We start from the raw sequence: 14,170 nt of genomic DNA on the forward strand, positions 1-14,170 counted from the left end.
GCGGCGTTGCAGCTGCCACAGCAAAAGTTGGCAGAGTACACATTAAAGTAGTGCTACTCCCTCTACCAACACAAATTATTATTGATATTTGAAAAAAATATAAAATACGTGCATTTGTATTTAGTGTAAGAAGAACTGGGTTTGCATATTTTGAAAGAATTTTGCATTCGGGAATGTTATTGTTGTAGTTGCTAAAGAAGCAGTGTTGATATCGGGAATGGTATCGGAAGTTTGGACCTTATTTACGGATGGAGCTTACAACGTAAAAGGGTCTGGTCTCGAGGTAGTATTGATCGCCCCTTCTAGGGAAACCCTGAGACATGCCATTAGAACTGTGCCATTAACTAACAATGAAGCCGAGTACGGGAATTTGGTTGCAGAACTTGAATTAGCTTGGGGGCTAGGTTCCGAGGTTATCGAAGTAAAGTGCGGCTCCCAGCTGGTGGTGAACCAAATATATGAAATTTTTGATACCAAGGAGGAACGCTTGCAACAATACTTGAACAAGGTTCAAGAATTATTGGCCCGATTCAGGGAGTGGTCAATCACCCACATTCCAAGAGAGGAAAATGTGGAGGCATATGCATTAGCCAATTTAGGTTCGTCCACAAAAATGAAAGGTTCTGATTCTGGTGCGGTTGTTCAATTATTACATTTGGTGTTGGATGTGGACAACTACTGGGAAGCAAATTGCCTGAAGGCCTAAAAATATCCCGGGCACTACGGACCAAGGCGGCTCGTTACTATCTTGTTGACGGACAATTATAAAGGAGGTCATTCCAAGGACCATTGGCTCGGTATTTTGGGACATCAGAGGCTGACTACATGATGAGGGAAGTTCATAAAGGAGTATGCGGGAACTATTCCGGTGCGGAATTGTTGGTTCTCAAGTTAGTTAGAGCTGGCTATTATTGGCCTCGGATGGAGAAAGACGCAAAGACATTTGTACAAAAGTGTGATAAATTTTAATGTCATGCACAGTTAGTGCGTCAACCAATACAGCTTTTGCACTCGGTGGTGTCACCGTGGCCATTCATTAAATGGGGAATGGACATAGTTGGTTCCTTATCACAAGGACCGGTAAGGTAAAATTTCTTTTCATTTTAACTGATTATTTTACTAAATGGGTTGAAGCACGTGCTTACCAAAAGATCGGCAAACGATAAATAATCGATTTTATATGGGACCACATCATCTGCCGATTTAGAATACCAAAGGAAATTTTTTGTGATAATGGGTCGTAGTTTATAGGTTCCAAAGCCACAAAGTTTTTGGAAGGATTGAAGATCAAACGAATTACATCTTCACCGTACTACCCGAGTGCTAATGGACATGCGGAGTCACCAACAAGGTAATTATTAAAACCTTAAAAAAAAGTTAGAAGATGCTAAGGGCAAGTGGCTAGATGAGTTACTGGGTGTGTTATGGGCATATCATACCATAGGGAGGTCGAGCACAGGTAAAACCCAATTTTCACTTATTTACGGTTCAAAGGCTTTGATACTGGTGGAAGTGGGTGAATCGACCTTAAGGTTTTCCCCAACAAACGAAGAAACAAATAATAAAGTGTTGCTGGTTAAACTAGATTTGCTTGAAAAACACTAGAATCTGGCATATATGAGGATGTTAGCACAAAAGCAAAGGATGAAAAGATATTACATCCGTAGAGAAAATCTCAGATATTTCAAAGTTAGGGATTTGGTTCTGAGAAAGGTAACTCAAAATACTCAGGACCTTAATACCGGGAAGCTAGGACCAACATAGATAGGACCTTACCGGGTTTTAGCTATAACTAATAAAGGTTCATATGAATTCAAAGATCAAGATGGATTTAAATTGCCAAGCAATTGGAACGTGACTTACTTCAAAAGGAATTATTGCTAAAGATCCTTGCTGATACTAAAAGTATGCGCTGCATTCTTTTATCCTTCAACTAGTTTTTATCCCAATTGAGTTTTTCTGACAAGGTTTTTAATGAGGCAACAATATAAATCATACTAGAAAGGAATGATCATTGGCAAGTATGCTCCATAAGAGATGCAATTTGTAGATAATCATTTGCCTGCACTGGTGAATCAATAACCGAAAGCTCTAATGCCTTCACTTTAGCATGAGTATAAATAATTTTGTGTAGATCAACTTGTATGCCAACTAGCTTGTGAATGGTTAAATAATCTTTGGCTCGATAGCATATCTCATCTCCCAAAACTCTCATTGTTTCCATTAGCCTCTGGAAATAGATTATTTAACCATCCGTAAGTTATTTCCATTAATGAGGCGGCAATGTATAGCATACTACGAAGGAAGGGACGTCAATAACGACAAGACTTCTAGTATTCGAATTCTCATACTTAGCATCCAAACACTGGGGGGGGGGGGGAGAGGAATAATACATGATAAGGAACTAAAAGTGTTACGAGGAATAATACATGACAAGGCATTAAAAGTGTTACGAAGACCAGGGATTGTTAGAACCAGAATCAATGTCTTATCTGGACCAGGGACTACATGATCAGCCCCGTAGAAATAAGTTGTACAAGTTATCCACATGTATTGGCATCTTTATTTACTTAAGCAAAAGGATATTTATGTAAATGTACTTTTAAAGATTGAGGGAATAAATAAAAGTCCTTTTATTTTTATTTTATTTTTTGTCCGAATGATAAGTTAATTTATTTTATCATTTGAAAGTTAACAAAAACTTCAAATACTTATGCCGGAATGAATAAGAGACGCCCTCTTCAAGAGCACCGTAAGCATAAGAGTCTTCTCTTATGAAACCCTCATAGTAAAGAGTAGATTCCGGAAGTGTTTACGCCCGGAATCAAAAGATATCACATATGAAAAGATTCTGAAGCTTTGTCGGTAGTTAACTGAAAAAGAATATTTTCGCACAATACTTAAGCAAGAATTTTTTTTATTAATTAATATGCCAAGCTTAGTAAATATTTTTGGCATAATTACAAAAAGTAAAGAAAAATATATACATTAGTTCTTGATACCAGAACCCGAAGGGAGGGAAGAGTCTTCGTTTTCTCTAGTGGGAGAAGGTTGTTCCATTTTTTGTTCAAGGCTTTCATCTTCTTTGGTTTCTCCTTCGGCTCCCGAATACTCGGAGTTAGTATTCAAAGAATCAGAAGCAATGGGCCGAGCTGGAAGCTTCTCATGAGCAGTTGTCTCCAGGTCACAGGCCTAGGCAATGCATTTGTCAATGTTTGTAATTCCCTCTTTGGCCTCCTCCAAAGTCTTCCTCTTCGTATGGTATATGGCGTAAGTCTTCTAGAAGGGGAAAGAATCTTCCTGATCTTGGAGTTTGGCTCGGAGTTTTTTAACCTTCGGTTGAAGCTTTTCATTTTTGGCTTTAACAATGTTTATTCTGGAATCAAGTTCGTCATTTGTCGTGATGTGAATTAATGCTCCATGACTCTTTTGAGCCTTTCCTCCATCATTGCTCTTTGATCCTCGGCAGCATTAGCCTCCTCAGTTTTGGAGAGTAAGTTAGCTTCCAAGTTATCAACTTGCTCCATAAAGGCAGACTCGCACGCTGCAGCAGCACTCACGGTGTCATGCAGTCCAGTCCACTTAGCCTTTGCTTCCTTAAAGTTTTCATGTAGTTGGGCAGCTTCCTAGCTGTGAGCCATTCTGTCTTTTTCAGATTGCTGCAATCGAGTCTCGCAATCATCTACTTGAGCAAATCTTTCTTCCAGCATCGGAAGGCGCTTGACAACTTGATTCCGTTCAACCAAAATCCTATCTCGTTCCGAAGTAAGCTCTTACTTGTCCAAGATCAACCTTTGCAGGCCCTCGGAAGCAAGAAAGTTGCCCTAAAAAGGTTAGAGTTAAGATTATTAATGCAGAGTAAAAATGTAAAAGAGATAGAAGAAAGTTTGATGGATACCTGTACCGAACAGTACATGCTATTATTTAGTAAACATTCACCGGAGAGAGAATCCATCTTTCTCTAGTCTTTTCCTGAGATTAGGGGTTTCATATAATTGGCAAGATCCACCGGCTTGGAAAGTATATGGCACTCATTCGAAATCGAAAGAATGATACTTCGTTTTCCATAAGGGTCTTGAGTGGATGCCGAATAAGTATTTCCCAAATTTCCTTGGTCGGGAGACCATGGAGTAAGAGTATCTTCCATTTGTTCGGATGGCACCGGTGGAGAAGAAGCAGCTGGCATAGATGGAGAGGTAAGTGTTATCGGCTCAAAAGTTGGTGGTGGAAAAATGTCAGGAATTAAACTCCCTTGAGCATAAGCGACTGTGGGAATTCGAAAACGAGATGAAGTGTTTTCAGCTATTTCCATTTCCCCCAGAGTTCTTGAACTTCTTCTGGTGGTGGAGTTTGAAGTTCTCTCGACTAAGCATCTGGTTGAGCTGATAAAGATCTTCTTCTTCTCTGAAGAGGATCCTCTTCATCATCGGCTCCTTCTTTATCATCAAGGACCACTGTGGCCGGTCCGGTTGGTGTTTCTTTTATTCTTTTCTCCTGAGTCTCAACCGAGGAGGTGTGTTTCCTTTTTGGTTTCCTTTTTTGGGTTGGGGACTTCGGGAGGAGGTAACTTCACCGAAAGTGCGAGTCGATTCTCGAGATCTCCTTTGGTTAAGGACATTCTGCAGTAACAGTTCGGCTTCCACCGGGTTATCGAGAGCCTCGATGTCGGGCAAATGACGGATCCCTTCGGATGTCGTGAGTGACACAAGAAGACGGTTAAATTGTTTCCAAGATATATTGAAAGATTTAAATAAGGGAAGAAGAATTAGTTTTACCATGATTTTTGGCTTTCCACCCATATTTGGGAGCTATTTCTTTCTACTTTCGAGACTCTGGTGTAGTAATATCCAAAGTTTTCTATACCCATTGAGCCATATCTTGAACCCGTGGTGGTTTCTAGTGAGTAGATGGAGTAAGAAAAATATAAAGTTAGTACCGAAGGAAGGTCTTTCTGAACATGAAAAGAAAAATGATATTTGAACACTTACAGAAAAGATTCGATGATTCAGGAAGAGCAGGTGCTGCGGCCGGGAGGATGTCTCTGATAGCAATGATAAAGAACCGTTCCATTCATCCATGGTCGTTGTCATCATCGACGCTGGTGAGAAGGGCATGATGACCACATTTGCTAAGTTTTATCACACCCCTATGGAAGAACTTTGGGGAGTAGAGGTTCATCATGTGTGTAAGAGTTAGGATTTTTCCGGTCTCATAACACAACTGGCGGAGGCAAGCCACCGTATGCCACATGGAAGGGCCTACTTGTGCCAAACATATTTGGTACCAGTGGCAAAATTCTAAGATTATTGGGTCGATTCCTTCACACACTCTCAAAGTAAAAGGGCCCAAAGTGAAAGGGTATGTATAAACATACATTAACCCTGATTTGGAGAAGGTGGCTCTTTCTACCTCGCTAGGGGTGTGAATTTCAATGTTGTTCCAATTACAATCCTCCTTCACGATAGGAATGCTAGGAGGACAGACGGAAGAAGGATACCTATTAACAGGCCAGTGTCATGCCACTTTTGGGATTTGTAGGTTCTTTTTATTTTTAAAGGTCGGATTTCGTGCTAAGATGAAGAGGTATGATGGTGTTTATGGTTGGAGGTTCAGACTCGACATCAACCTCTAAGGTTTTGTTCTTCTTTGGACCTCCACCGAAGAGAAAGACAGAATTTTCGAAGGCAGAAGTGTTAGAAGACATGATAGTGAGAAATTTATGAAGAGAAATGAAAAAGTTGAAGTTTGCAGTAGGGTTCTAAGATAAATCAGAGAAGAAGAAGTTGTAAAAGGTAAAGAGTGAAAATGAGGAGTAGTGGAGAAGATATAGACGGCAAAAATCGTGGTCATAATTACCTTGAGAACTAGCAAAAATATTTGCCAAATCGTGGGGTAACACGTGTTCGTGTCATTAAATGCAGAGAGATATGCGTCCTTTCAAATGTCAGAAACTGTTCCGAAACTTGCCTGCTAAGGAAAGAGGTTTTTTCTATTTCACGGTGACACTAAAGTATAGTCACCAAAAAATAGGAGGACTATCTGTATACGGTAAAACTGGTTAGCGACAGTTGGACGAATGAAGGAAAGACCCGTGGAGCTGAAGACAGGTAGGATGTGAGTCAATAATTAGTCAATATCGGTTGCAAGCATGTGACAAACGATGGATGAGTTCCGAAGACAGTAGCCGACGATAAAGGTTCAAAGTATTGACATCGGGTAGCATTCAATAAGCGGCCGTTACAGAAAATATCTGCATTTATAGCCAACCGTTATGCAGCCATCAATGACAGTTTTATTCTCATTCAAGAGGAGCTTGATTTGGGGATCTTGTCTTCCGAAATAGAGCTATAAATAGGGGAATTAACATCCATTGTATGACACAAAATATTCTATATACAAAAACTACATTTTGCTCTCATTTTATAACACAACTCTCGGTCTTTATTCTTGAATATTGTTCACGCTTTGCCACCATAGAGGCTAAGTTCATAGCCAGACTTGTATTTCCTCTAATTTCATTTTATAATCTTGTTATTACTTATTCAATAATTTTGGGTCAAATCAATTCGCTTTTCTATGAATCACGTTGCAAATTCAAGTGTACTGACGGGTAAACAAATTTTACTTTTCATGATATATGCTCTTGTACCTAGGGCGGCTTATCGGGCGGATTGGGCGGTTAATTACTCTTAACGGTTTGGCTTAACGGTTATCGGTTTTTAAATGTATTAATCCGCTAGCCACCCGATAAGATATCGGGCGAATTGGTATCGGTTTAGCTCTTATCGGGCGGTTATTGGGCGGTTTATCGGTCTAATTCAATCTATATTGCGTGTATTAATTATTTGCTGACCGCCTAACATACAAATTTAGAATAGAAAATTATACATTGAGTCCAGACATACATGTCTTTTAACGCCTACATAAGAATAATATAGTGTCATGTATTGTAGAGTGAAAAAAGATGTGGCACAACACTGTTGTTCTTCTATTAAACATAGACAACATGCATTAGTTTTAAAAAACAAAAGCAGAGGTGAACCATAGACATCAACTTAAACAATCTTGTTGTAGGGTGGGAGAATAAGCTAAGCTAAGCCAAGCCTGGGATCTTCTGATGCATAGTACGTAAGGATTCTGATTATTTAGGAATTAGGCGTTAGAACTTAGAGATAGAGTACTGGAAGAAGTGGAAAGGTTTTTGAATATATATATATATATATATATATATATATATATATTCTTAACGGGTTAACGGATTATCCGTTAAGAAAATTGAATAATCCGCCCCCAAACCGATAAGCCGTTAATAAAAAAATTTCAATCCGTTCCCCGTCCGTTAAACCGTTAAACCGATACCAATAAACCATTAAGCTTCGGTTTCGATTCGGTTTTCGATTTCGGTTTGGTTTTGAACACCCCTAGTACCACAATAGTAAAGTGACATGTTAAGGGTGTACATTTTTAAACTCACGTGTCAATTAGAAATATTGCTGGGTAAAATAGAACTGAAAGAGCGCTTTTTCATAAACCAAGAAATTAGCAAAGGGACAAAATAGTCTCTAAGTTTAATAGCACAAAGAACAAAGGAATTAAGATGCAACTGTGTTGTGGCTGTCCACAATTTGGATCACGTATAATTTGTCTCTGGCAATTCAGTGTCTTATCCCTACCTCTCCCCTCCCAAAGTTTCAAACGCAGACAAAAGCTACTGTATCCTTATCAGTCCACTTTAATCGGAAATATAAGGCTGTTGTAAACAGGAATAAAAGGAAGCCAGCACTAAGCCAGAAGCAAGATTTATACTACAAAACAATAACCCCAAAAAGAACAAGAAGATTAATGCAGAAGCACAATACCGATGAGAACATTGAAATATCAATTCAGAGGAACATCCCTTGATCAATCTATTAAGGAAAAGAAAAGAAAGAACGATTCTCCATCTTTAAAAAAGCTACTAGTAATTGCAACATATTTAATTAAGGTAAATCAGTATATCTAATTACCCGAAATGCCAAAAAATGGCTAGTCACGATTTTGGCTCACAAAAAAGCATGCAAATAAAACTGAATACTCTTACCCTTTAGTTGAATCTCTTCTCTTTAAGCACATATTGAATTTTTACTTTTTACCCCTTACTTTCATAAAAGTTTAATAAATGTACAATGATTCGGGAAATAAGATTTTCCTTTTCTTAAAATAGAAAAAAAAAAAATACATCCCCTTCTTTCCTACAGGGAAATTCCGAAAAATACTAATAAATCGCATCATTCTTTTACTCTGGAAATCATCAAAAGAACTTGTAAAACTAGCAAATGGAAACTACACAAAATTTTGATACAAGGAGAAAATGGAAGATGAACGTTATTATTCTTCGCAGTGGGTGTAATATTACAACACTACAGTCATTTCTTTTGCTCAACGGCGTCGCAGCTGCCCCTGCCGAGTTACAGAGTACTCCCTCTACTGGCATTTCGCTTTAGTTCAAGAAAAACTGGTTTTGCATTCGTATTCTACGGAAAATCAGAAACAATTACTCCTAACTATTTAACATTTGTATTAGAAATAAAACTATTACTCCCTCTGTTTCATGTTATATGACTGTATTTTCTTTTCATATTTTGAATCTTCTAACTTTAAATTTATCATTTTACTCTTCTTCGTGACATTCTTATGGGCCGGTAAACGGAGATGGACTACCATGGTCCTGGCCTTACTGAAAGAAACAAACAGTCCCTATGTTTAGTACCACGAAGAACAAAAAATTCGAATGCAGCTGTATTGTGGCTGTCCAATCTGTATCATGTATAACTGGCAGTTCAGTGTCTCATCCCCACCTCCCCCCTCCCAAAGCTACAAACACAGGAAAAAGCCACTCTATCTCCTACCACTTCACTCCCATCCCTAAAATAAGGCTGCTGTAATCAGGAATAAAAGGAAAACAGCACTACCCAAACCGCACAACCTTGCCTTGTAAACGTTACCAAAACAAGAACAAAAGAACAAGAAATTAATGCAGAAGAATATTCAGATGAGAACATTGAAGGAATTCAGAGGAACATCCTTTGATCAATCTATTAACAACAAAACTAAAAATAAAAAGAAAGAACTTTTCTCCATTTCAAAAAAAGCTAGTAGTAATTTGCAACATAATTAATAAGGTAAAATCCGTATATCTGATTACCAAGAAATGCCAAAAATTGCTAGTCACAATTTTTGGCTCCCAAAAGAGCTTACAAGTAACTAAACTGATCAACTCTTACCCTGCTACTCTAATCTGTCTTCTCTATTCACATTTTGGATTTTTATTTTTATACCCCTTAATTTCACAAAAATTTAATCAAAAACCCTCGTAAATTATCCAATAACATTCTGTGTTATTTCTTCATTTTACCCCCTCCATTCCCCACACTGAGATGTAGGCCGGCTTTTCTGCTTCCCGGCTTTCAAAGGGCAAGGTGTCTGAACCGGTAATACCATGCAATTATACTGCAAACACAATGAGCTACGAACCGGAATCTCAGCTGCCGGATTAATCGCAATCCCTGTCAGGAAGTTATGTTGCAAATACAAAACATGTATATTAGCCGATAATAACCGGTCTACCAAGATACCAGGAACCTGACCCGTGAACCGGTTATTATTCAGATACAAAATCTGCACACTCGAGAACAAAGGTGATATTTCGCCCCACAACCGGTTGAAGCTAAGGTCCACAATGGGAATTGTAACCTGACCGACCGGGTAAATCGGACCGGTGAATTGGTTCCTTTGTAGCTGAAGGTTGGTTATAGGAAATCTAAACAAGTTGCCCGGAATGAAGCCCGTGAACCGGTTTAAACTGAGGTCGAGATAATTCAGCCGGTTTAGCCGAGACAATAAATGGTCGACCGGACCGCTTAACTGGTTCCATGACAATGAAAGATACTCAAGCGAGGAAGGAAGTGACATTGGCAAAAGCGAGCCGGAAAGTTCGTTGTGTTTAAGATCGAGTCGGGTTAACCGCTGAGAAACAAAAGGCGGCACTGAACCGGATAGACGGTTATGACAGAGAATAACGTTGGACAATGCCGGAATTGTTCCGATGGCCCAAGGTATATTTCCGGTGAGCTGATTGAAACTAAGATCAAGAGTTTGAAGCCCCCGGAGCTTACCCAAACCCGCCGGAATCCGTCCAGATAGAAAATTCCGGCTAATTCCCAAAAACCTTAAGTTCTTCAACTGTGAAAAACTTTCCGGCAGTACTCCGATTATCCGGCCGGGAACCACAGTGAACTCAGCTAAAGCAGAGAGTTTACCAATAGCAGGGTCCAATCTTCCGGTAAGACCCGGTGACCCGGCCCGGGGATCACCAAGGTTCAATGCAATCACCTTATTACCATCGCAATAAACTCCGGCGAAGTTGCATGGATCGGAAGTAAAATCCCAAGAAGCAAAGAATTTCGAACCGGGTAAATCATCCAAGCTTTTGTGAATTGCTTGTAATGCCAAGAAATCAATTGGTTCAAGAATCGCAACACATTGCTGAAAAAAGATTGCATGAGCCAAAAATAGAAACAATAATTTGATCTTCATTGTATAGATGAAGAGGAGAATGAGTACTATAAGGGATTATATAGTATAAAAGTGGAGACTTTTGGGTAATGCTTTTCCGTGAGAAGCTTCAACGAGTTCTCGTGGGAAATGAGCAAATTGGGTTCGTGAAAGCTTTAATGGAGACAGCATCAAATTTGTAAAAAGTAGAAGTTTTTGATATAAGGAGAAAATGAGTGGCTTCTGAAAAAAGCAACAGCTATCAAATGGAAAAAAAAAGATTTTTTTTGATATTTGAGTGAATCTTGTTGAATACACTATATGAGTTTTGGGAGAGAAAGATGGCGGAAGAAAGAAAGAGCAATAAGCACAGCTAACAGTGGCAGTGACTCTCTGCAACAAGAAAACTAGGGTCAGGTTAATGATTTTCTGTACATCTTTCGTGTTTTTTTCCCTCTTTTTTGTGGTTGATTTTCGTTATAATTAATGTAGGATATCTTTTTTATTTTGTTTGTTAATTGGGTTTGGATGGGTGCAGGCTAAGGGTCTTTAACGGGCCGGGTTGATCCAGTTCCAGATCGGTCCAGACCGGTATTAATCCGGAGATTTGAAGCCTTACCCTATAATTGTGTCACATTTTAACTTGTACCCTATTTTTAAAATTTTTGATTTGGTAGCCATCTCACAAAAAATTCGTAATAATATGACAATTACACCCCTGACAAAAGATATAAAACGATCTGCTCCTCTCTTCTCAACAACTTTATAAAAAAATCAAAAATTTGTTAAGATTCATCTTCAGAATCACACTTGCATGAAGAATGAAGTTATTTTATGTTGAATCTAAAACTTCATGCTAATAGAATGAAGTTGTTTCACATTGAAGCTAAAACTTCATGCTAATGCATGCTTAAGTTATTTATCCTACAGTCTACAGTTTTGCCATGAATTTTATCTGAAACTTCAGTCTAAACATGCTAAAGTTATTTAGTTCATTTGCCAAAATTTCAAACTAAACATGCTGAAGTTATTTAGTTCATTTGCTAAAACTTATTTAGTTCATTTGCTAAAACTTCAGACTAAACATGCTTAAGTTATTTAGTTCATTTGCTAAAACTTATTTAGTTCATTTCCTAAACTTCATACTAAACATGCTTAAGTTATTCAGTTCATTTGCTAAAATTTCAGACTAAACATGCTTAAGTTATTTAGTTCATTTGCTAAAACTTCAGACTAAATAAGCTTAAGCTTTTGTCTTGTAGTATGTAATTTTCTAATGAGTTTTTGCTAATGCATGTTGAAGTTATTTAGTTCATTTGCTAAAACTTCAGACAAAACATGCTGAAATTATTTAGTTCATTTGCTAAAATTTCAGACTAAACATGCTGAAGTTTTTTAGTTCATTTGCTAAAATTTCAGACTAAACATGCTTAAGTTTTTGTCCTGAAGTATGTAATTTTCTAAAGAGTTTTTGCTAATGCATGTTGAAGTTATTTAGTTCATTTGCTAAAACTTCATACCAAACACATGCTGAACTTTTGTAACGCAGTCTACAGTTTTGTCCTGAGTTTTATCCGAAACTTCAGTCTAAACAAGCTGAAGTTTTTTTTAGTTTATTTGCTAAAACTTCAGCCTAAACATGCTTAAGTTTTTGTCCTGTAGTTTGTCAATTGTCTTTTATTAAAGAAGGGCAAAATCATCTTTTTAAAATAATTTTAACAAAAAAATGGGCACGGATGCAAACGGAAAAATAAAACGGGTATAAGTTAAAAATGGACGACCAAATAGGGTGCCCCATGCAATTTTTATTATTAACTCGGACTGGCCCGGACCGGTGATAGGGGCCGGGTAGGGCTGGGTTTGGGAAGTTAGGGGGTTGGGACGTTTACATTTTCATTACCGGTTAACTGGACCGGTCAAACCCGGTCAAGAAAAATCACTGTTGAGCCGATTAACCGGACCGGTTCAACGGCTATTTTTTATATATATATATTTTTTAAAATTCATTTGACTGTTGGTAACGGTCAACTTCTAATTTGACCGTTGCCCAACGGATATTTTACAAGAATAACCCTTTTTGGGCAATTATTTTAAAAAATAATACTTTTAGTAATTACTAATTTAGCCATTTAAAATACTATAAGTACACTCCCTCCCCCCTCTTCTTGATTTCTTCACTCATCTCTCATTTCTCAAACTCAAATTCTCAATTCAAGTTAAATCATGTCCCGTGCTTCTAGAGTATGCTCATATGTTTGGGAACACTTTGAAGTTGTAGAAGAAAATGAAGAAGTTCACAAAGTAAAGTGCAAGAACTGTGGTCGAGTCTTAAATCTTCGTCGAAAGTGGGAGGGCGCAGGCTGTTTAAGGAGGCATATGAAGAGTTGTCTTGAGCGTCCTCCAGAAATTCGTATTTAAGATTTTAAGTTGATTTGAGACAATTTGTGTTATTTTAAAATTATTAGACATATTTATGCTTAATGTTTTAGTTTGTTAGATTAATTTGAAGTATTATTATGCAATAAAAATTTGAAATGAAACTACGAAAACCTTTGAATTTAACACTCCAGAATATGGCCAAGAAGTTCATATTGATTATGAAGTACTTACTAAGGCAATGCAAAACCTTTGTAGTTCTGAATTTATAATTTTATATTTAATAATTAAAATTTGAATTTACTCTTTTTTCGTTAACTTATTTGTTGTTAAATGTAAACTTTAATTTGCAAGTTTGAAATAAAAAAAGAACTTGCAATTTATAAGTGCAATTTTTTTTCATCTTCATTGTATTCTATTATCTTAGATTCTTAATTAAACATTCAAATATAAGAATTTTAAAACCTTTGCATCCTTTATTCAAGCACTCTTTTTATAAGATTTTTTTTTTGTTTTATATTTTTACTTTATATTAATATAAATTACGATAGTTATACAAAATACAAACAAAAAAATTAAATAAACCCGTCACGGCCCCTTAGGCCCGTAACCGTTCCAGTTTAATATTTCACCAAATGGGCCCGAACCCGTTAAATCTGATTTGAAAAAACCGATAACTGGCCTGGATTGGTGATCGACCGGTCACTTTTTTAGTCAAACCGGTCCGGCCCACCCCTTTGACACCTTTAGTGCAGGCACAAGCCTAGCTACGGTCTTAGTAGGTTTTACTAAAATAGTGTATTTGATATTTAAAGTTTACTAAATATATATAAATATTAAATTTAGAATTCATTTTAATTCTCGTTTTAAAATTCAAAATTCATACGGTTAGAAATTTTTCGAACCACGTACTTGGTTCGAGCCTTGATTTGGAGCGACAGATCATTAGGTTAGGGGGTTTAGGGTGATTCGGACGAGGACCACGTGACCCTTGTGCTTCCACTTTTTCCCCTTGTGCTTCCTCTCTTTCATCAGAGAGTACAGTTTCCAATATTTCTTTTTTATTTATTAATTCCGTAACATTTTATGGAATTGCGTTAATTAATGTAAAACCCTTGTTGCTAGTTGTTGTTCCTTTAGAAGGTGCCTTTTTAGTTCTCGCTGCCACAATTATTAGAACTTAGAAGCCAATTAGCTATTCCTATTATTAGTTTTGATTATCTCTTTTTGTAGTTTTTATTTGTAATAAATTATTCACTCC

The 14,170-nt window shown here is 37.4% G+C and overlaps 2 protein-coding genes across 2 annotated transcripts; one reads left to right on the forward strand and one right to left on the reverse strand.

The window, feature by feature from the left end:
• The first annotated feature begins 217 nt into the window (after positions 1–217).
• Positions 218–706, forward strand: LOC138907589 (uncharacterized). Its single transcript, XM_070198192.1, has one exon. The coding sequence runs from the start codon at positions 218–220 to the stop codon at positions 704–706; it is 489 nt and encodes a 162-aa protein (XP_070054293.1).
• Positions 707–9,090: 8,384 nt separating this feature from the next.
• On the reverse strand, positions 9,091–11,004 carry LOC104084800 (LRR receptor-like serine/threonine-protein kinase ER2). The gene has a single exon (XM_009588749.4). It carries the CDS (start codon positions 10,573–10,575, stop codon positions 9,391–9,393), a length of 1,185 nt encoding a protein of 394 aa, XP_009587044.1. The 5' UTR covers positions 10,576–11,004; the 3' UTR covers positions 9,091–9,390.
• Between the last annotated feature and the right edge of the window lie 3,166 nt (positions 11,005–14,170).

This window comes from Nicotiana tomentosiformis, chromosome 1 (genome assembly GCF_000390325.3).
Source record: "Nicotiana tomentosiformis chromosome 1, ASM39032v3, whole genome shotgun sequence".
Taxonomy (NCBI): domain Eukaryota; kingdom Viridiplantae; phylum Streptophyta; class Magnoliopsida; order Solanales; family Solanaceae; genus Nicotiana; species Nicotiana tomentosiformis.